This window comes from Macaca thibetana, chromosome 15 (genome assembly GCF_024542745.1).
Source record: "Macaca thibetana thibetana isolate TM-01 chromosome 15, ASM2454274v1, whole genome shotgun sequence".
Classification (NCBI taxonomy): Eukaryota; Metazoa; Chordata; class Mammalia; order Primates; family Cercopithecidae; genus Macaca; species Macaca thibetana.
The window spans coordinates 22,389,741-22,413,210 of NC_065592.1; the positions used below are offsets into that span (position 1 = coordinate 22,389,741).

Genomic DNA, 23,470 nt, shown 5'->3' on the forward strand with positions numbered 1-23,470 from the left:
TTAGCCTGGGTGGGTGGTTATGTTAGGGAAAGTGTTTTGATTAGCAAAACTTAGAGACTAGTAAAAGATAGCTAATGAAGACTGAGGAAAGTCTCTCCAGGCAGAAGAAAGAGTCCATTTGAAGATGCTGGGGCAACAAGAGCTTGAAGTATTTCAGGAAGAGAAAAGAGATCAATATGGTTGGAATCAAGTGGTGGTGGTGGTGGGGATTATGGGACATGAGGCTGGAGTGGAAAACAGTGGGTGAGATCCATAAGATGATTGGATTTACTTATGACATTCAAGAGAGCCTCATATGTGCCAGACAGTTTCATACACATGATCTCATTTAATTCCCACAATGATCTTGAGAAGTGGGTACTACTTTCCCCATTTCACAAATGAGAAAACAAAAGACCTAGTAGGAACTATAAAGTGACTTGACTCCATAGAGAAATAGCAAAGATGATTTCTAAACCAAAATCAACCAGCCTCTTGGGCCTCTGGCTTTTTCAACTACATTAGGCTGCCTCAGTCAGGTGGCCTGAATAAAAGGGATTTTTAAAACAGAGTAGAGTATGGCAAAGGGGGAAGGAGGATAGAAAAAATATTTCAAAACTACCTAGAAAGGCAAATATGAAAGATGAAAGAAGAGGAAGCATTTGCTAGAAAGACTGGAAAGGAGTTAGAATGAAAAAGAAATTTATATCAGTGGAGTCAAAGATGGGAGTACAGGGAACCCTAAAAGAGAAAAAATTAAATCAATAATGAAATTGAACAAAGAGGGGAAAGGAGAAGGGGTGAGAGGGGCTGAGAGGGAGAAAAGTAGTGGTCATAGGACAGGGGATTCAAGTATGAGTAGGGAAGTTATAGCATACTGGGAATAAGGTGCATGCAAAGGGCTGAGGCCAGGAGGAGCATTCTGTGACAGAGCAAAGATTTGGGAGCCAAGTATTCCTCTGTTTCACCACTTGATAACTTCATGACCAAAATCAAGTTTCTCAGCTTCCCTGAGCCTCAGATTTCATATCTATTAAACAAGGATAAAAAGCCTTGCTCCAAATGTTGCTGAGATTATACGTCAAAGCAGTAGTTATAATTTATTGAGCACCTACTATGTGTTAAATACTTTACATAATTACTTCTAAAGCCTCACAGCCACCACAAGGCAACTGTTGTTATCATCATTCATTGATATGTTACAAAAAGTTCTGGATCACAGAGCATGTGTTCAGAAACATAAGTCATTTCCTGTGGACATTCCAGATTTGACAGTCTATGAAATAAAGTTGGTACTCCTTGCCTGCCTTTTCTGTGTTGTCTTCAGTTACTCCCTTTCCCCCTCACTGAGCTTAATTTCCCATAATACACCTTGCTTTCTCTGCCCTCCCTTTGTTTCCATAGTCCGTGTTCTCAGCCAGGTGTTTCAGTTGCAAGCAACAGAAACCAATCCTGAATAATTTAAGCAGAAAGAGAATTCAGAATTCAGTTAAGTGATTATTAGATTCCTTAGAATACCCAGAAAGGCATGGGATCTGGGTTTAAACTGCATGAAGTCAAGAGCACTACTCCAAATCATAGCACAGAACTGGATTGGTGAAGATACTGTTTCAGCCGCAGCCAAGCATAAATAGGGCACTTCACACTGTTGACATAGACGTCACTGGGCTCCAAATAGTGCTGTTAGAACCTTTTGGCTAGCAGAGACACCTGGATGTAATTGCCCCAACTATTGCCCTTTTGGCTGCCAATGGATTCTGCCTGATTCTGGCTTATCTTCCAGCATCTGGGGTGGGTGAATCTAATTGGTGAAGCCCGGGTCATGTGCCCAAGCCCTAGCTGCAGTGGAGACTGAGAAAGTATCCAGAAATGTTCTTCATGGGAGGTGGGCTGTGCTTTAAAAGATAAAACATCCTCTGATGTAGGAAAGGGATTTATTCATTTACTAAGCAGTTGCAAAGAATGCCAAATGCCAACTTTAACCTACAATGCCCACTCCCTTGCTACTAATCTTTATGGTTCAACTCCAAGCCACCGCCTCTGGGAAGCTTTCTTTGATTTCTCCAAGTACCTCATCTTAGTGAAACACATGTCTGCCTGCCTGCCTGTTACCTGAGATATTTATGTGCCTGTTTCATTCCAGCATCCCACCCCCTCACCCCAATCATTATAAGCTTTGCAAAGGCAGGAGTTGTGTTTATCCATCCCTGCATCTCCATATAGCACCTGGTAGGCACCCTGAATATTTGGGGATGAATGAATGAATGAATGAAAATGTTGGTCTCGTTTGACAGGCCTTTGTACCAGAGGTCCATGAAGGACTTGTACAGACTCTGCCTTACATAAGGGAGCCCTTTTTTCCTGGTTGCTCTTCTATAAATGGACTATGTCAGCATATTTGAAGAAAGGGGCATAGAGAATCAGAAAGCCCCATTGCGATGGATAGTGGCGGATTGTAAGTACACAAAGGAGAGACTGAGGGAGGCAGGGTGACATTATTTTGGAGGAGTAAATGAACTCAGGCAGGCATCAGAGAGGCAGGAGACCGTTTAGAATCAGAGGACTTGAAAGGCCAGATTCCACCCCCACCTCCACACACCCTCTGGGTTTACAGATTAGTAAACTGAGACGGGAGAAGTATACCTTACAAACCATGCAAGGAAGTAGATCCAACTGTATTCATGCCGATTTACCTGTTACAGCATCTTTGATGGGTGGGGTTTTCCAAGGTCACTGAGGATAGTGTACTTTAAGGGAAATAGTCAAGGCTTGAAGTCTACTGTTCAAATTTCAGCTCTTCAGCTCATTAGCTATATGACCTTGGAAAATCCCTTCACCTCCCTGACCACCTGATCTCAGTTTCCTCATATGGAAAATGGTAATCAAAATATCCATCTTGTTGGATTGTGGTCATGTAGAAAAGCTAACATATGTACATGTCTAGCAGTTGGAGAATGCTTTAAAAACACTATTATTAAGTCCAAGGTCACAGAACAGCTTTTGCTTTTTTCCTTATTTTCAGTGCTCTGCCTTTATCCAACATCATTAAAAAAATGTGATGAGAGAGGAGAAAAGCAATTTATATGAAGGGTTAAAGATAGAAAGGGGGAAGAGACAGAAGAGGGAAGAGCTAAGAGAAAAGTGAATGCAGAGAGAGAGCACAAAAGGTGCCGATGGGTAAGCTAGACAGAGATGAGAAATGGCTCACAAATTATAGGGAAGAAGCATTTATAAGATTAAAGTCAAGATGAGGAGGAAGGAAATGAATGGAGAGATGAAACAGAAAACAGAGACAGGGAAGATAAAGAAAAGCAGGGGAGGGGGGAAGGGGGTGCACGGGCACTTGACCCCTGCAGAGGTGTCCGCTCCCTGGAAGGCCTCAGGTATGTGGGTCAGAGACAGAGTCAGCCCAAGACCAAAGGGTGCTGTGTCTGAGGACCTAGCTCAACTTGAGTCTAGAAAGACTGCTGGTGAAGAATTGGTGAGCACTCCAGTTCTCTAGGACTTGGGCAGAGGATCTAAAAGCCCCGGGAGCCAAGGACAGACAGAATAGTAGGTCTCTACCTCACACCCTTTTCAGGAATTTCACACAGAGAGCAGAAGCAGCCAAGAAGCTGGGAGCAGGGATCCAAAATAAAAGAGCGTGAGTGGGCTGACTTACAGGGCGGCAGCTAGGGGGCCAGAACAGCCCGGCTTCAGTCAGTTGGGGGTCGGCGTTAGACGGTGGAGTTCGACGCCCTTCTGGCCATTAGCAATTAGTGCTAGCACCAAGGCCTGGAAGGAAGGGAGAGGAAGGGTGAGGGCAGTGGGGGAATGAATGCGGGAGTTGTGGCCAAGTGGGTGGGAAGGGGGCCCTGAGGCCACAGGAAGTTATTTCAGAGACTAGAAAAGGGTAGGAGATTGGAGACAGGACTTGTTCTTGGGCCTAAGGGGAGACAAAGTTAAGTCTTGGCCATCCCGGGGGCTCCCTATCCCCAAGAAGGCGGGGCCTTGAGCAAGGCTGGGCCAAGGCGCGCCCGCAGGTGCAGCCTCTGGGTTGAGCCGAAGGTGGGGTGAAGCCGGGAGAGCTGGGTTGAGTCAGGGGGCTTTGGGGGGACCTGAGGGGGCCCTAAGTATTACGAATTTGGGGAGTTTAGGGAGGGGCGTTGTGGCTAAATAATGCTGTGAAGGCGGGATTGGGGGATCCTGGGAAAGGGGAGGGAGCCACTGGGACTTGCACGAGGCCGGGCGGAGCCTCCGAAACGCTCGGGGTCTGCGGGGGGAGCCGGAGACCGGGGACGGGCGGCCGGGCCCGGGGAGGCGGCGCGGGGGGGCGGTCCAGGGCCGATCGGGAGGCGGAGCCCGGAGCTGGGGGCTGCTGGCGAGCGGCTCTCTCCGCTCCTTAGCTCGGGCGTCCTGGTTCGCTTCGGCGTCCGCCGTCTCCGCCGCTGCCTCCTCTTCCTCCTTTGCCACCGCCGCCGCCACCCGCAGCACCGCAGCCCCTCCCGCCATGGCCGCCGCCGGCGCCCGGCTCAGCCCCGGCCCCGGCTCGGGGCTCCGGGGGCGGCCGAGGCTCCGCTTCCACCCGGGGCCGCCGCCACTGCCGCCGCTGCTGCTGCTGTTCCTGCTCCTGCTGCCGCCGCCGCCGCTGCTGGCCGGCGCCACCGCCGCTGCCTCGCGGGAGCCCGACAGCCCGTGCCGGCTGAAGACGGTCACGGTGTCCACACTGCCCGCCCTGCGGGAGAGCGACATCGGCTGGAGCGGCGCCCGCGCCGGGGCCGGGTCTGGGACCGGGGCCGGAGCCGCCGCCGCCGCGTCGCCTGGCTCTCCTGGCTCTGCCGGCACCGCCGCGGAGTCGCGCCTCCTGCTCTTTGTGCGTAACGAGCTGCCGGGGCGCATCGCGGTGCAGGACGATCTGGACAACACCGAGCTGCCCTTCTTCACCCTGGGTAAGGCTAGGCGCCGGCACGCGCTGGATCCCAAGGAACCCCGAGCCCCTGCTTGAGGCCGGGCGGGTGGGGGCGCCCTGGGGATCCCCGCCCGGGGCTGCCCCAAGTGGGGTTGGCAGAGGGTAGAGGAGGGGCCCGGAGGTCGCACAGGTGGTTGGAAAGGAGCGTGGGGGAGGAGGTCCTGGAGAGCGCGCGGCGGGAGCCTGGGGGCGTGCCAACCCTCCCGCGGTGGGAACCTGCCCCTCTGCCTCTCAGTCCGGACCTTGAGCTCTGCCTGATCCATCCCGGACGCCGGAGACCCCATTCGCTGAAGGTGCTCCGGCTGGGGGCCGGGGCATCCCAGATCCTAAGCCAGTTTCGGGTCGAGCCGCCCACTTCTCCTCCCGGCAAGGCCGCTGGCCACCTGCCGTCACCGCCCCCTCGCTCTCGCCTCGGAGTTGCGGGTTCTGCCCTTCCACATGGATTTTTCGAGAGTCGGAAAGGAGTAGCTCCATGTGGAATCGCTCAACCCGCAAAAGCGTGGCTTCCGCATGGGCTGAGTGACCTTGGACAAGTCGCTTCCCTTTTCTGGGCCTCAGTTTTGGCCATCTGTGAAATGGGGCTGGAGAGACTTGAGTGGTTTCTGAGAACTGGGATTCCGAGTCCGAGGTCTCCACGTTTAGAGCCTCCCTCTACCAGCGTTATCGCCTTCCCTTTCTACCCACCTCCAGGCAGAGAGCAGGTTTGTCCTTGCAGCTCACTCCCTGGGCTAATAATAATAACTTAAAGGCAAGAAAAGGGAGAGGAGAGGAGACGGGTGTGGGTGGGGGGGCTCCAACGGAAAAGTTAATCAGAAAAGTTCGCCAGCAGCTTGCTGCCTGCTGGTTCCCTGCGCGAATCCCGGAGGAGTCGGCCCTTCAGTGGAGCTGTGGGAAGCGCGGCTGATTTCCCACCCGGGTAATTGATAGCTTAATTATCTCGGAGAGCGTTTACAAAAATGTTGTTCCCCTTAGCTCTTCCGCGCTCGCTGCCTGCTCGCTCTCCCCTCCCCTCTTGGGGGCGCGGGGCCTTATTGGTTGTCGGAGTCTGGCCAACAACAGCGCCCGTGAGGCACCAGGGGCTCGCCCAGACCCCGAGCTCTTCTTCCCCGGGTCTGTGCCTCGGCGGGATCCGCCTCGGGCACTGCAGGGTGACGGGCCTTCCAGGTGAGAACCTTTACGATCCCTGAACTTCCGAGGTTAACTCCTTGCTCGCCTGAAAAGACCCACAGAATAATCAGCGGACTAGGCTCCGCTCTCCTGGTAGCCCTGATACTGTTAAAAGTATTTTTGTGACCCACTCCCCATCCTTTCATGCTACCACCTCTGGGGATTTGAGCGAGTGCCAGTGGTTCACCTGCTGAGCTTGAACCTAGGGGTTCGGGCCCCTGTACCCGCCCTCGCAGGCTGTAACCTGAGCATGCCGAGCGTTCCGGGAGGGTCCCCGGGGACTCCCCGCGGCGGCGCGTCTGGGGTGCAACGCACCAAACACACAGACACACACACGCATACACGCGAGCGGACACACACAGACCAGTAACTCTTCCCACGTGAACCCGTGGGGCTGCCCAGGTCCGAGAAAGGGAAGGAGGGTGGAGGTGGTGTTCCTCAGAGAGCCGCCTGACAAACCTCAGGCTCACCGCTGGCTCTTGCCACCTCCCTTTGGGGAAGGGTCTTTCTGGAGACACAGAAGGTATCCCTTCACTACCACTTCCAATCCTGCCCTTCTCCCTTCATCCTTTAGATCTCTCTACTCCGGGGTACCCTGAGAGATGAGGGGTAGAAATCCTCCCGCTCCCCAAACGGCCATTCAAGTGAAGGGATGAGACGATCCTTGGGTATGGCCTGACTTGGCAGTGAGGACCACAGAGCGTTTCAAGTCTTCGAGGATATGGAGGACCTGATCCAGCCACCTATATAGGTGCCCCGGGATTCCTGGAACTGACAATCTTTGCCATTTTTAACTTTGGCTTTCGAACAGGATGGGTGCCTGTGAGCCTGGGACAAGCTGAGTGAGGAGCTGAGTGAGGAACTAGAAGTCTTGATTCCCCCAGGACCCATGTGTTGCTTGAGAGTCTCCTGGCAACAACCTGCACATGGAGCCTTCCCCCTCCTCTGATGCACGGCCCCTGAGTCTGGCAGCTTGGGACCCTCTGCTCCTTGGAGACCACGGGGCTGGCCTCCTTGGCAGCGCTGAGCCCTTTGGATGCTTGCGGGGGATTGGGTTCTTGCCTCCTCCTTTTCCCCCTAGCGCCCTGGGTTGGCAGCTTTAGGCGCTCCCAACGGGGATTTGGCTAGCGAGGTAGTCACCAGATGGCTGGGTATAGCAGGAGCTGTGTAGGGAGACGTGGGATTTTTATTTGTGTTGGTCTTCGACTGTTTGTGTGTAAACACGGAGTGCACAATGAGCTCTGGGAGGGCCTAGCTGGCCGGAAATGAGAGTTGGTGGCGGCTGGGGGTTGGGGAGTGGGAGGGGTGAGGTGGGGGTGGTGGGAGGGGTGGGGTTGGGGCTGATACTATGAGTCATTTATGGCCATCTCTTTCTAGTGTCCCAAGGCAGCCCCATCCCATCCCCAGACTTTTAAACATACTGCCTACCGTTTGTCTCTGGCGAGTTGGGCAGCTTTCACTATCAGCTTGTCAGTTCAGGGGATTCGGACGTGGCCAGTGCCACAGCTGGGCCTGCAAAGTTGGTAAATGCCAAATTCTGCCAATAGTGGGGAGTGTGAAGCCACCACTAGGGGGTGATGGTGTCCACCAAAGCCCTCTGGTCACTTTGGGTCCTGGGACCAGAATTAGTGGGGGTAAACCATCCCTGGTATTAAAGGGGGACAAACAAAAGGGAGAATTCTGTTTACTCAAACTCAAGTGGGGGACCTCAAGGTAATTTTGCACATACTGTCTCCCATCTGCATGCACCAAGGGCACCTTCACACTTAACCCTGCCTCCCTCCATTCTGCCTCTTTTGTTTCAGTTAGCAACTATTATTGATAATGCCCATTCTGGAAGCAAGTCTCTCTATTTTTTTTTTTTTTTTTTTTTTTTTGCAGATCCTTTCCTTTTTGTATTTCTAGTCTCCCTATGAAATTTCAGCCTACCTTAAGTAGATGAAAGTTTCCTTCAGATGTGAGCTTATCTCCAAAGTTTGTTTGCCTGGGACTCTTCTTTAGGATCTGATTATAAGTCAATGACATTGACAAAGTGAATCTCCCTGAAAGTGATCGAAGAATAGCAAATAGTTATTGAATCCTTAATGTGATGCTAAGAGCTTTCTTCCTGCCTTGTATTATTAATTCACATAACATGTATGGAGTGGGCTCTACTGTTACTCCCATTTGTCAGATGAAGTAATTTTAGAGAGGTCAAACACCTAATCCAAAGTCATACCGGGAATAAATGGCAGACCTGGAACTGGAATCCTTGTCTGCCAGACACCTACATTCTTGTAGGTTGCTAAACTGTCATTCTGAACCAAATATGAAGTTTATGCAGGTTATGGTGCTGAATAGAGAGGGATAACAATCATCAGGATTGTTAGACAAGAACTTTTCTCCAAAGGAGCTTGAGCTACCTTGGTGAACTGACCTATGTAAGTTTGAAAGTGAAACATGAATTAAATGACATCCAATGACCCTTCCAGCTCAAAGTTTTGTGACTTTTGGATATCAAAGGGCATTTTATTCATTGGTGCCAATGAGTGATGGAGATGATACATTCTGTAGCATCAGGGAAGGAAGGCATTTCTGTAGACTTGAAGAAGATGGGGACACTTTCTGGACCAGAAAGAACCTGAACTAAGCCTTGGAGGATTTAATAGGCAAAATGAGGAAAAGTTGAATGCTAAAATGCAGCTTAGAAATTTAATGCTGGTTAGGATCTGGAAATCTCAGCTTGGCTCACTGTGACCTTGAATAAGTCATTTATCCCCTAGAGCTTCAATTCTTTCTGCTGCAATATGAGTGGGTAGATGAGCTCTAAAATAATCCTTTCGTGTAAAGATTCTATGAACTTGAAGTGCCCTGACCTACTCCGTGACTCTGATAGCTCCTCTTGCTTTGTACTGTCTGTTTTCCTTTACTGGTAACATGAGGGTGGTGGGAAGGACTGATAGAAAAGAAAGAATTTGAGCAGGAACAACTGCCAGCCCAGGGCTTCTAAGGTGAACCTGCATGTCACTCAGTCCTCACTTACCCCCAGGCGGCCCCCGGGGTCTGCTTGTGGATTTAGCTTTCATTCCCACAGGCAGGGAAATGTCATCCTTTTTTCTGTGCTTGATAGTGGTCAGGCAAGACTGTTTACCACCTGCTTTGACTCAGCAAAAGCAGGTAAAAGTAATAAAATTGAATAAGCACTCATTGTCAAAGTTTTTTAGTAATTTGCTTGCCATATCAACCTGACAAGAGAGGCGTGTGCTCTGTATTTGGGGGAGGGAGTGTGAAGAAAGAAAAGCTATTCATTAGTCTGTGTTTAAGTACACTTGCATGCATAGAGCTGGTGTGGTCCCAAAGGACCGTCCCAAAGGATGCTTTATGCAAGAAGCTTATGGCCTGGAAGGAGGAGGAAGATACGGTTTGAAATGCCAACTTGTTCAAGTCAGCAAGGGTTCCTTGAGGGAGTGAGGGGCCAGGAACCTGGCCAGAAGAATTGTTGGGAGAAGGGAGTTTAGCCACGGAGAGCTGGAGAAGCTTCCTTTAAATGTCAACAATGAGCTGAGTGTGGTGGCTACTTGGGAGGCTGAAGCAGGAGGACCTGGGTATAAGTGTATACCCAGGAGTTTGAGGCTGCAGTGAGCTGTGCCCAGATCACTGCACTCCAGCCTGTGTGGCAGGGGGACACCTTGTCCATAAAGAAAAGTCTACACAAATGAGGAGTATGTTTTCTTTTGGAGAAGGGGAGGGTGTCTGATTCTAACGAATGTCTTGAAAAACCTGAGAGGATAGAGCTGAGCCCTACAGGAGGCTGTGTCCCCTGGAGCTGTCCAACAACCCAGTATGCTGACCCCTAATGGTAATACAATCCACCTTATAGGTGTTCAAGCACAGACTGGACCTCTATTTGGCAGGCATTTGAAGAAAGGACTGACACCCTTGCAGACATTTGAGTTGTATACCCTTATTGCTTTCTGCTTTGGTTTTAAAGGTGGGCAATGAGTGCTTACTCAATTTTGCTTTAACCTGCTTTTGCTGAATCAAAGCAGGTGGTGATTTTTTTGGAGGGAGGAAAAAATGCTTACAAATAGTCATAAGCTGTGTCTTCTCTAGGGGTTTCTGACCACAGAATGTTCATTAGCATCAATTCCGCCGTTCTTTTATTATGTGTGAGAGAAAGATTCTGTGATGGAGAAGCAAGAAAATGTGATTTCTCAAAACAAAGATATGTTTAAAATAATGTATGCTATTTCTTCATTTGGTCACCAAGTCCCTTACTGCTAAATGAGATATTTGGGTAGCAGTCAAACTTCAAGTTCCCATCTTGGTGTGATGGTCTAGGTTTCTGGGACATTGTAAACAAGGGTCTTGGGCGAGGTGGTGTTTAGTGGCCTCTGATCTAATTCTTCTACTCTTTTCCACTTACTTCCCTCACTCCATACCCCACCCCACTTCTTTCCATCTCAAAGCTGATGAAATTTATTTAATGCTCAGAGCAGAGTGAAATATATTGTCTCCCCTCAGAAAGTAGTATGTTACTGAGACAGCATAGGGCGGAGGGGAGAGTTCATTTCAGCCATTAGCAAGGCTTAGATTTGGTCAAGGTGGACCAGATTTGCTATTTCTTCAGGGGTCAGTGATACCAACCTAGGCAGCAGAGCTCTGCAAGCTTTGGTGTGACCCATGGCTTGATCATTTTCCTGAACTGGGCCCTCAGTCTGCAAAACGACTCTGTGATTTTAATTTATAGCAGGTGCAGCAGGAGGATTGACTAGGCCTTTGGCTGGCAAAGCCTCCTGCTTCTCACATCCTTGCTTTGTTATACACTAAACCTTGTTTGCCATAGGCCATTGTGAACGTGTGTGATGTGGGGAGAGGAGAATAGACTGACAGTGACCTCTTGAATGAAGTCTGGAAAACTGTCACTGCAACCGCCGACTTTGATGGGCTTCCACCATCACAGACTCGTAGGGCACTGAATTCAACCCCTCCATTTTATATGGTAACACTGAGGCCTAGACAAGGGGAGAAACCTACCCTACAGTCCAAATTTAAGCCCAGTTGTCTTGAATCCCACACTGCCTCTTTCTATCACATTGCTGGGCCTCTCACAGGAGGCATTGGGTTTAAACATATCACAGATTCTACAAGTTAGTTCAACATCATAAAGGGGGACACTCTTTTCTTCTCCCCTTGCCAAAAAAAAAAAAAAAAAATCTACAAGGAAAAATCTCTTTAGGGAAATTGAATTGGTTTTCCTGCCTGAGTATCCAACTGATGGGCACCAATCTATCGTAAGCACCTGAGTTGATGGGTTTTGTTCTGGGTCAGAAGGAAGCCTCACTGCCTGTCACCCTAGGTGCTTTTGGGGGTGGGTGGAGGAAGTCTGCTGTTTTCCAGGAAAGGAAAAAAAGAGTAAGGGTTAACCTTGGGGTGGAGCAGCATTAGAAGAGTCTTCCTTTCCAGAGCTGATAGTCTTCCAAGTTCTCATACTGACCAGCTAGTGGCAACAAAAGATTAACTATAGTGAGAGAGAGAACTGGTTTTTCTTTCCTTGCAACAGAGCAGACAGCCTTTCTGCCCCAGAAAGAGGCAGGCAGCAGTGCTCAATGAGAGTTGTTCTATTTTCTAGCACTTGCTCTCTCTTTTCACTGGCTTTTCTCTACTGACTATAGCTCTTTCGGACAATAGCCCCCCAAAAGAACTCCCTCTTGAAAGGAAAAGGAGTGGGTGGTGACTACACAATGCAAGATTCAAAACTGAAATATGTGTAGCTTTCTTACTAGCATACTAGAATATATAAGCATCCAAGTCTGTGAGTTGAAATTTGACAAGGATGTTGTAGGTTACAAACTATGAAGGGAAACTACTTCATCCCCAGTGCTGCAGTCACTGTCAAGCTCAGGCCTCAACACTTCTCTCTACTACAATTTCAACAGTCAATGCACTGGTCTGTCTACCTCTAGTCTTATCCCCTCTAATCCATCCTCTGTACTTGCAGACAAAGTGATTTTATTAAAAGCCCAAATCTGATAATGGCCATCCTCTTGTAGAGCACTTCACTGGTTCCCCATTGTTCTGAAGATGATGAATTTCCCCCTCCCTATCGTAGTAGTACAAGGTCCCTGATCATGCTCTGCCAGATTGTTCTCTACTAAGAACCCTTCCTTCTTATTTGGCACCTCTACCTCACCACCCACTGGGGAAATGCCTTCTTACCTTGCAAGACCGAATTGAGGTGTCAGCTTATTTTTGAAGCCTTTTCTGACCCTTCTGTACCAGAGTTGAACACTCTGAGCCTTGGTGCCCACTATCAATAAAGACTGCTATAATCATAGCCAGGCCCTTTGCATTACTGAGCACCAGTGATGTGAGAGGCACTGTTCTGTGTGCCTAGGATACATCAGAGAACAAAAGACAAAGATCTGTGCATTCAGAGAGCTTTTATCCCTCTGTGTTTGTGTTTGTGTGTGTGTGTGTGTGTGTGTGTGTGTGTGTGTGTTAGGGAGGGGACAATGACAACAGACATAATAAGTAAATTATGTAGTATGTGAGAAGATGAAAAATTCTACAGAAAAGGGAAAAATTAAGGGAAAAGAGAATCAAGAGTTCTGAGATAAGGAGATGGGTTTTAATATTAAACAGCATAGAATGAGAAGAGCTTATTGAGAATGTGAGATTGGAACAAAGGCTAAAGGAAGGGGAAGGAGTTAGCCAAGCAGATATCTAGGAAAAGCACATTCCAGGCAGAGAACAGCTCCTAGGTGGATAATCCAAGCTGATTATCTAGTTCAGGAGCACACCTGGACCTTTCAAGGGACAGCATGAAGGTCGGTGTGGCTGGAGTACAGTGAACAAGTGGTGGTAGAGGAGCGGGGGTGGCAGGACAGGATGTCAGAGAAGAAAGGAAGAGCCCAGTCATGTAGGGCCGTACAAACTACTGTCAGGATTTGTGCTTTGACTCTGAGTGAAATCAAGAGCTCTGCAGAATTTTAAGCAAAAGAGTGCCCAGGTCTGACTTATGTTTCAAAAGAATTCCCCACACTGCTCCAAACAGGACCAACGATGGGTGCAGGAAAGCCCGAAAGAGTCTCTACTGATGAAAAGTAAAGGTGGCTTGGAGCAGAGTGAGACCAGAATTTACACTGTGTTTCCTCATCTGTCTCACACTGTTTGCCTGTGTACCCTTTGAGCAGCTAACGTACCTCCTTCATCTCTGGGGCTGTCGTGACTCACCCTTTACTTGGCACATTGTAGGTGTGCAGGAGATCTTAGAGCACTAGAACTCTGGGTTTGCTAAGTGTCATCCCAGAATCCACAGTAGACAAAACTTGAGATGGGCTGAAATTGCACACCCCTGTTAAGGGTGAGCCTAAACACCATCCATCCCACAGAGCCTTCCCTCTTCTAAGCACCCTTAGCCATTGCTGCTACCTTACCTTCTCCTGTCTCCTGGTTATTTTGGGGTGATTGCAGGATAGCTAATGAGAACAATGTGATTAAAGGAAAGATCATAGTGTTTGGAGAAGACTCTGTCTTGAGCAGCTTGGAAAGCAGGTAAATGATTAGAACCTTTGCATTGTAGCAAACAGAGACAATACAAGTTTCAGGGAAATGATACACCATGGTTCTGGGATTATCGAATATCAGAAATGGAAAAATTTAGGACATTATCTAAATGAAACACTTCTATATAAAGATGGGGAAATCAAGCTCACCAAGCCTGTGGTAAAGCAGATGCCAGATCCCAGATCTACTGAACCCTATGTGTTTTCCTTCCATCTTAGGGAAGGGCAGCTGGGAAACTGGGGACAGGAGGAGTTGGAATTCCAGAGTTGTAATGTAACTGGACTTTATCATCTTAGCATAGGATAGGCTATGAAAACCGTGAGCATTTTATGTAACATGTACTATGCCCCAGGTGCCATGATGGTACATTTGTTATCTATTCTTTCCACAGTGCTGAAGGACAGATGTAGTTCATCCCATGTCATCGGGTGAGCTCTGAGGCTCAGAGGAGTGAAGGAACCTACCCAAGATCACACAGCTATTATACAGCTAAGCTCAGTCCAAACCTAGGTCTGCCTGGTTCTATAGTCTATGTTCTGTCTGCCTTGCATGCTGCATAACAAGAGATGCTCTCAACTTTTCATCTCTAGACTCTTACTTCTTATGTCATCCTCTTCTCATTACCAAGAAGTTGCAGGCATTTCTTATACAGGAACTTCAGGTGTGACAGCCTCACAGGCCCAAGGGACTGAGCACCTTGTTCTGTGCTGCCAGGAGCTGACTCAGCAGCTCCCCAGGCCCCTTTGCTTGCTCCTTGCTGCTTTGCTGAGACAGCATCAGGCTTTGTCTCATACTCTCCAGAGGCCTCTTGTTATTCCTGTACCCACTTGACAAGCAAACTCCTATGTTTCTGTACCTTCTTGGTTTCCTTCCTCTCTCCTTCCCTCCTTTCTTCCCCATCCTCTTTCCTTCTTCTTTTTTCTCTTTTCTTCTTTCCTTCCAACCTTTTTTTTTTCATTATTATACTTTAAGTTCTAGGGTACATGTGCACAACGTGCAGGTTTGTTACATATGTATACATGTGCCATGTTGGTGTGCTGCACCCATTAACTTGTCATTTACATTAGGTATATCTCCTAATGCTATCCCTCCCCCCTCCCTCCTCCCCACAATAGGCCCTGGTGTGTGATGTTCCCCTTCCTGTGTCCAAGGGATCTCATTTTTCAATTCCCAAAGAGTTGTCACCTTATGCTCTGCCAAGTGTTTACTAGGGGACCAGTGATCTTGTCTTCTGAGAAATTTGTGTAAGCTCTATGTCCTTTTTTGGGAAATGATCAGGGTGTCTGGTGTCTGAGATGCAGCCGCTATCCTGCTAGGTGAACTTGCTTCTTACTCCTACTCAACCTTGTCAAATTTGTCCACTCGGTACTTCTTAGCATCATTGTGCAGTTTTTGTGTTTCCTCCTTGAATATGGGATCTATATTTTACATACACACACGTAATATATTATAATGCTGTAAAAATCCAAATATATAGTGTATCCTTCTAGATTATTAGAACGAGGTAAAATGATGCCTTTGAGATCCAACCCAACTCCTCCATCTATGTAGCAAAGACAAGTACATTTTCCAAGGTCCTGCCGCTAATCCACAGCACAACCAAGTCTCTAGCTCAGGTCCTCTGATGGTGACAGTGTGCTTGAGTGGGACTTTTGCCAGGTCTGAAGACCAAAAGCCCTGAGATCAAATCCCAGATGTGCTAATTCCTAGCTTTAGATTTATGTATACCACTCCTCTGAGGCTCTGCTTACCCATCAATAAAGTGAAGAAAACATAATAGTTGCTTAGTTTTGGAGAGCCCTCCATAACCACATTTTAGTCAGCACCGGGCACTGTGCTAACTTTTTACTTACATTAAGCTGTGTGATCCTTACGGAAATAGTGTGTGCAAAGCACCTAGCGCAGTGTCTGCCACACAGCTTGGGCTCTGTGCCTCTTCGCCACCTGGAATCCTTTTTTTGGAAGGAGATGGAGGTATGAATCAATAATGAATGCAAATTTCCTTTCCCCTCCCCCTCTTTCGACTCCCTTATGCTCCTCTTATACCTCCTCTCCACCTCCCCTCCTCCCCAGCAAGGCAAAAAAGGATGAAATTGACCATTGATGTCTGCTTATTCTCTTGGAGCTGGGGGAAGCTGGGGAAAGCAGGGAATTCCGGGGTTGTTTGAGGACAGTTAGGACAGAAGAGCTCTTAGAGACTGAGTCTAAGGCAGGTGGGTGTTGTGGGAGCAGGCGGGGCAGAATCCTCTCCCTTCTGGTGGTGGCTGGCTGACAAAGCCTTGCTCTCATGCACCCAGGGAAGTCACGAGTGGCTTTGCAAGCAGCCGAAAAGGGAAGGAACATTTCCATTAGCAGAATCAGCAGTAAAGAGATTTCCAGTCACAGTAATAGCTGCATTTGGGGGAATCATTTCAGTGGTGGTTGTGGGCGGAGGAGGGAAGGGGGTGGGGCATTGGGGGAAGGCATCATGGGGAAGGCACAGTCTGGTCTACTTGCACAGAGCTGGGAGATAGCACCAAATGAGAGCCAGGTGCCAGACAGGGTGACTATTCAGAAGCAGGACTGGTCCTTTGACAAACATTCTGGATTCCCTATTGTCCTCCAAATGGACAGAGCTCCATTCTAGAGGGTCTCCATGGGAGGCTGAACAGTTATTCAATGCTTCCTTTCCTCTGATTATCTGAATTACTCTTTTCAAGACTTTTACAGCCAGCAGCAACTTGTTTGGCTCCCGGGATTTGTAGGTGGAAGAGTTCCCAGATGATTTAACCCAGGCTTTCCTCAAGTTAGCTGCTCATCAGAATCACCATAGACCTCAGGCTCTCAAGGCTGGACCTGCTGAGGCTCCTGGGGAGAGGACTGGGGAACTTCAGCAAATGTACTGACACCCTGGCGTGTACCTAGAGAACCTCTGTGAAGTGAAGCCCTGTGAGAAACTCTTCAGCCTCATCCTCTGAGGTTCCTTTCCCCCCTTGAGGCTCTAGCCTCATTCATGACTTGCAAATGTCTGAGGGTAGCGTGCTCATTCTCTTCTCTCTGTTTAGATTGTTTTTGTATTCCTGGTTCACCTGGCCAACTCCTAGACTTAGCTCTAGCATCTGCTCTAAGGGGTGTCATCTGTAAGAAGCCTTCTCTTTCTCCTCTTGGGCTTAGGTCTCTTTTTCCTGTAGATCTATATACCGTCCATCACACCACCACCACCACCACCACCACCCCACTCCCTGTAGGGCTGCCATGTTTAGCAAATAAAAATACAGGATGCCAAGTTAATTTAAATTTCAGATAAATAATGAATACTTGTTTAGTATAAGTGTGTTCCATGCAGTATTTTGGACATACTTACACTAAAAATGTCTCGCTGACTATCTGAAATTCAAAGTGAACTGCGCATCCTTTATTTTATTCAGAAGCCCGTAGGAAACCTGTGTTTCTCTCCTTCTTGTCTGGGATCACACTACTGATGTGTGATTTGCCCCCCAAACCTGCTCTACCCACATCTCCCTGTCTCAGGAAATCAAACTATTATTAGCCTAGTTTTTCAAGCTAAGCAGTCATTCTTCATCCTTTTCCTTGCCTCTCATGCTTTCAGTCAGCTAACCCTGATGGTTTTGCTTCTAAAATGATTCTCAGTCAAGGTGAGATGGCTCACGCCTGTAATCCCAGCTCTTTGGACACAGAGGCAGGCAGATCACTTTAGGTCAGGACTTTGAGACCAGCCTGGCCAACATGGTGAAACCCTCTCTACTAAAAATACAAAAATTATCTGGGTGTGGTGGCAGGTGCCTGTAATCCCAGCTACAGGGGAGGCTGGGGCAGGAGAATCTCTTGAACCGGGAAGGTGGAGATTGCAGTGAGCTGAAATCACACCACTGCACTCCAGCCTCGGTGACAGAGCGAGACTGTGTCTCATAAAACAACAGATTTTCAGAATTAACTTTTCATAGTTTCCACTGGCATCCCCTTAATCCAAGCTGCCGTCCTTTCCCACATCAGCCTCCTAACTGGTCTTCCTGCTGCCTCTCCATTCTCTGTCCTTTCTTTATGCCATACTATATATAGCCCATGGGCCAAATCTAAACAATTGCTTGTTTGTTTGTTTGTTTCAGCTCATAAGCCTATTAGCTTTTTAAAAATAGTTGACAAAAAGTCAAAATAAGAATGATATTTGTTGACCTGTGGCAATCATATGAAATTCAGATGTCAGTACCTATAAATAAAAATGTACTGGAACACAGCCACATGCCTTTGTTTATGTGTTGTCTGTGGTGGCTTAGGGTCTATAATGACAAAGTCAAGCAGTGGCAATAGAGAGTATCTGGCCTGCAAAGCTTACAATATTTATTAACTGGCCCTTTACAGAAAACATTTGCCAACCTCTGCCCTACACAGTAGCCAGAATGACGTCTTCCAAACAATAAATTATATTTTGCCACTCCCCTGTTTATGACCTGCAATTATTTCTCATTGTTTTTAGGATAAAATCCTCCTCCTTTTTCAGTGTCTACAAAATCGTAAATAATTTACCTTTTTCTCTGAGTTGCCTTCTACCATTTTCTCCCTTGCTCACAAAACCCGAATATTACCTCCTCCAAGTAGTCTTCCTGGACCAAAGTAGCACCCTTATACACCACACTCTTGGCTATCTCAGTTTTTGTTTGTTTGTTTGTTTTATTTATTTTTTTTTGAGGCAGAGTCTGGTTCTGTCGCCCAGGCTGGAGTGCAGTGGCCGGATCTCAGCTCACTGCAAGCTCCGCCTCCCGGGTTCACGCCATTCTCCTGGCTCAGCCTCCCGAGTAGCTGGGACTACAGGCGCCCGCCACCACGCCCGCCAGTTTTTTGTATTTTTTAGTAGAGACGGGGTTTCACCCTGTTAGCCAGGATGGTCTCGGCCTCCCAAAGTGCTGGGATTACAGGCTTGAGCCACGGGGCCCGGCCTTTATCTCAGTTATTTTTAAAAGCCTTTACCTGACAGGTTCTTGGAGGCAGGGAGTGTATCTTGTTAATCATTTTGCTCCCTCAGCTACGTAGTTGAGGGACATCACACAGTAGGTTCTGAGTAGATATTTCCTGACAAAATGGGCAGAAATGGGGGTGATAGTTTGTGAACACCACTTCTGATGGATCACTACCTCATCAGGTTGTTCTGCTGTTTATTAGGAGGAGGATTCCAGGAGCTAAAGTGTATAAAGTATGTTCAGCAGTACCTGGCGCTTAGTACATGCTACCTATGTGTTTGTTAAATAAACAAAAGGAAATAAGCCTGTACCTTAATCCCTAATACCAGCCCCCTCCCTACCTCCTTTGCAGTTGGAGAGAGCTTGGGATCACTCGAAGCAAGTCATGTGGGTAAAGATCTCATGGAACCCAGAGGCAGTGTAATATGGTGGAGAGGACTAGAACTAGAAATCGTGGGTTTTGGTCCTAGTTCCGCTGGGTGTCTGTGGTCAAGTCTCCTCCTCTTTTCCAGGCTTTCCCTCATCTCTAATGTAATGAGATTAAACTAAGTGATCCCAGGAGCCCAGGAGGGAGAGAAGGGTTCCCTCTGGGAACTTCTGAGGCTAGAGTTACAGTTAGATAAAGCTTTCTCCTTTCCTTCTCTCTCTGTCCTTTCTGGGGCCTCTGAAGATCAAACACTCAGCTCTGAACCCAGGTGCGACTAGAGTTTTCAAGCCCAGTCTCGCACTAATTTATTAGGGGAACCTTCTTCAATTACTTTCTCTCTAGCCTTCCCCAGGGAGGGGGACGGCCCAAAGTAACCAATTACCGGTCTGCCAATGGCGGGGTTCCTACTGTCCCTCCCTCCCCTCTTTTCTCTCTCTCTTTTATTGTCCTGACCTCTTTAATCCATTTCTCCAAACCACAGAAGCCTCTAGGGAATTGCACCTCTCCCCCCACCCCGTCCCCCCCTCCCCCCACCTGCCTGCCTGCTTCCAGAAGGGAACAGAAGTTCTGTCCTCCCCACAAAAAGACAGCAGGTGGAAAGGCTGATGGCTGAGAAAGGGCAGCTGCAGAGCTAGGAAAACCAAACAGGTTTTGCAAGTCTGGTAAGTACACAACTGTGCTGAATTTGGAGGTAGTGCCTGGAGTCTAGTCCTGTTTCTGTCAATGATTTGCTGTGTGAACTTACATAAATGGCAGTCCTTTTTTTGGCCTCAGGGAAGATTAAGTGAATATTGTAAGAGCCAGGTCTCCTTCAGGAAAGCGGGGAAGATTGGGCTGCATAGGCTACTCCAAGAGAGAGGAGAAATCATCCAGTCTGGTTTGCTGCAGAATCCCATGTGCCTAGAGATGTGCCCATCATATAGTAGATACTCAATAGATATTTTTTGAATGAATAAATGAATAATCAGTGGAAACTATGTTTGGCCATGCTGCCACTGTCCACTTCTGTATTCATGACTGACATTGCTAATCAATCACTTAATGATAGCCAGAGATTCTTAGTGCAATGCCACATCAATCAATACCAGTCAATTGGGATTAGCATAGGGGATGAATTTTATTCCCATTTCCTAGACTAAACCAGTTCAACCTGAAAACCTTTGCGTCTCTGCCTTGTGTTAAGAACTTTTAGTAATTCTTCAGTGGTCTTTCCATCCCAGACCCTGTGCTGGGTCTCTAGTGGTATAGAAAAGCAGGGTGCTCACAGACTATTGGGATAATAACATTGGCACTTTTTGATTTATAAAACCCCTTTCTATGAGTATTTTTAGTAAAACCCCATTACAGATGAAGAAATGGCCATTCAGAGAGATGAAGTTTATTGCATAAGGTCAGTAGTAATGGGATTAGTTGTATTTATTTTAAAAAGGAAGCTTTGTATCACTGTCATGAGTGGAACACCAAAATAACTTGCAGTAAATGGAAGATAGCTTGCAAAAGTAAGTATGCATCTATTGAAGTTAAAAACAAAACAAAACAAACAAACAAAAAACCTACTCATATGCTGTCTAAATGCCGTCTAAATTCATCTCTGGTTCGATACTTGGAAAACGTTGATTGACCCAAGCACAGAGACGAATATAGTCCTCTAAAATTCAAATTTTGCTCACTGAAATGTCAGATTTCCTTTAATATATAAATTTTAAAAATATCTTTTCTGCCTCATAACTACCATCTTTTAAGATCCAGCATGAATGTTCCCTCACTCCTTTTAAGATGACTTTCCTGGCTCCCCCCAAAACAGTTATTTCCCAAGCATTTTGTATATTCACTGCAGTCAGTATTTACGTAGAAATATTGTTGATTGCCTGTCTGCCTTTCTTGTTAGTATGTAAGCTTTCTAAGTTAAACATCATTTCTCTTTAATATCTGTAACTCCAGCAAAGAGTACACGCGTGTTTATTGAATTTCCAACCTTAATTTTATGTTTTGGGCCAGGCGCAGTGGCTCACTCCTGTAATCCTAGAACTTTGGGAGGCCGAGGCAGGTGCATCACAAGGTGGTCAGGAGATCAAGACTATCCTGGCCAACATGGTGAAACCCCATCTCTACTAAAAATACAAAAAATTAGCTAGGTGTGGCAACGCACATCTGTAGTCCCAGCTACTCAGGAGGCTGAGGCAAGAGAATTGCTTGAACCCGGGAGGCGGAGGCTGCAGTGAGCCAAGATCGTGCCACTGCATTCTAGCCTGGGTGACAGAGCAAGACTCCATCTCAAAAAAAAAAAAAAAAAAAAAAAAAAAAAAAAATAACGGAAAGAATACAAGGTTGTTTTAATACATTAATGCAATTTGGGGATATTATAAAGGAAAACCTGAAAGTCTCCCCTCCACCTGAACTCATTCCTCAAAGGTGGCCATGGTAAACAGTTTGCAGGAATGTGGAATAGATACGTTTGTGAACAGCCACCTTTGGTGTAACAGAGGGGTAGAGATTTGTCCGAGTTCATCCTGCAAGTTTCTTGCAGGCAGCGCAGGGATATTGATAGAATTGTCTTTTCATTAGGGCATTGGTTTCTACAATTGGCCTCCATGATAGATCAGGGGAGTATGAGTTGCTCTGGATTTCTGTTACCGAGGCGCTCCACTCTTCCCTGCCTGTAACATTGGAGCTTCAAGTTCATCTGAACAAAACATTCACTTAAACACTTAAAAAATGTTTTAGAAGGATGGCACTATGTCCAAACCACAGTGTCGGCCTCCATTCTCCATGCACAATATATTGGAAAGGAGAGGGTTAATGTTCCTCCTATATTTTTTGGTGGTAGTGTGATTGAAGGAATCTTACTGTCCATCTTACAATTAACATTAAGCCAGCTTTACAAACCACCCCCTAGAATGTTCAGGCCCCTGAATCTATCTCAAGATTTCCTCTAGGTCTTAGGAAATTTTCCTGTTTTACTTTCCTTTGCTTGATTTACACATACACATGCATACACACACACATATGTAACAGAAACATTCATACATGTACACATATACATACATGCAGATACATATGAAACACACAGTGTGGAATATTATGATTCTTCTGTCAGGAGAAGTACAAGAAACTGAGCTCAGCAAAGGAGAAGCTAGAAAGGGACTAGTTATTACAACCTGTCGGGGGTGGGTGTCTCTGGAATGGCATTTGACATAATTGCTACATCAGTGCTTCTCTTCTTCTTCCTTAAACTTCCCATTTGTGTGGGGAGACAAACTATTCAGGGGAGGGCTAACTGCATTTAGGTTTAATTCCTTGCCCTAGAAATCCTTGTTTTTGAAGCCATTTAGACTGGCAGTTGGTCAGTTAGTAGAAAAAGTGCATTAAAGTGGAGAATCATAGAAAGTAATAGATGCACTGTAAACATTTCATTTTAACTTAAAATACGTAAATGTGCATACATTTGCCAATTATTAGATGTAGGCCCAAGGCTGCCTCTTGGAGGCTGGGTCAGCTGATTGGAGTTCCATGCCATCTGTCTTCCATAAACCATGCTCATAATACACCAGATATGATCTCCAGTGTTGGTTTCATTAAAGGAGACTGAGGACCTAAAAATGCTTGCCAAGTAATTTTTTCTAGAGTTTTATTATTCCTTTCTAAATTTTTATAGTTGTCACACCTGACCCAATTCAACAGCAATATTTAAGTGATTTTCTTTGTTTATTTTAAATAGTAAAATCAACTTAGTCCTCCTAGAAACCACTTTCTTGGATGCTCATAAAATTTTTTTTTTTTTTTTTTTGAGATGGAGTCTCGTGCTGTGTCACCCAGGCTGGAGTGCAGTGGCGCGATCTCGGTTCACTGCAAGCTCCACCTCCCAGGTTCACGCCATTCTCCTGCCTCAGCCTCCGAGTAGCTGGGACTACAGGCGCCCGCCACCACGCCTGGCTAGTTTTTTGTATTTTTAGTAGAGACGGGGTTTCACCATGTTAGCCAGGATGGTCTCGATCTCCTGACCTCGTGATCCACCCGCCTCGGCCTCCCAAAGTGCTGGGATTACAGGCTTGAGCCACCGCGCCCGGCCGCTCATAAATTTTTAATTTGCAGAATATTTCATTAAGTTTTGTACATTTTTAAATAAAGAATGTAATTGAATTGTTTGTAACTCAAAGGATAAATGCATGAGGGGATGGGCCGGGCGCTGTTGCTCACGCCTGTAATCCCAGCACTTTGGGAGGCCGAGGTGTGCAGATCACAGTCAGGAGTTTGAGACTGGCCTGGCCAGCACGGTGAAACCCCGTCTCTACTAAAAATACAAAAAATTAGCTAGGCATGGTGGTGCGTGCCTGTAATCCCAGCTACTTGGGAGACTGAGGCAGGAGAATTGTTTGAATCTGAGATGCAGAGGTTGCAGTTGTTATGCCCAGACCGTTTATTCCCCGAAGAAGACCACCAGAGTCC

General features: G+C 47.0%; 1 protein-coding gene across 4 annotated transcripts in view; it reads left to right on the forward strand.

Annotated features, from left to right (window-relative positions):
* Nucleotides 1–4,355: 4,355 nt before the first annotated feature.
* ASTN2 (astrotactin 2) overlaps nt 4,356–23,470 on the forward strand; it is a 988,433-nt gene continuing 969,318 nt past the window's right edge. For 3 of the 4 annotated variants that reach the window (XM_050759610.1, XM_050759611.1, XM_050759612.1), the window contains exon 1: nt 4,356–4,907. In XM_050759610.1, coding sequence (XP_050615567.1) covers nt 4,469–4,907 — 439 coding nt within the window. In that variant the 5' untranslated portion in view covers nt 4,356–4,468. The remainder of the gene's footprint in view (nt 4,908–23,470) is intronic. The other variant, XM_050759613.1, reaches the window with a different exon arrangement.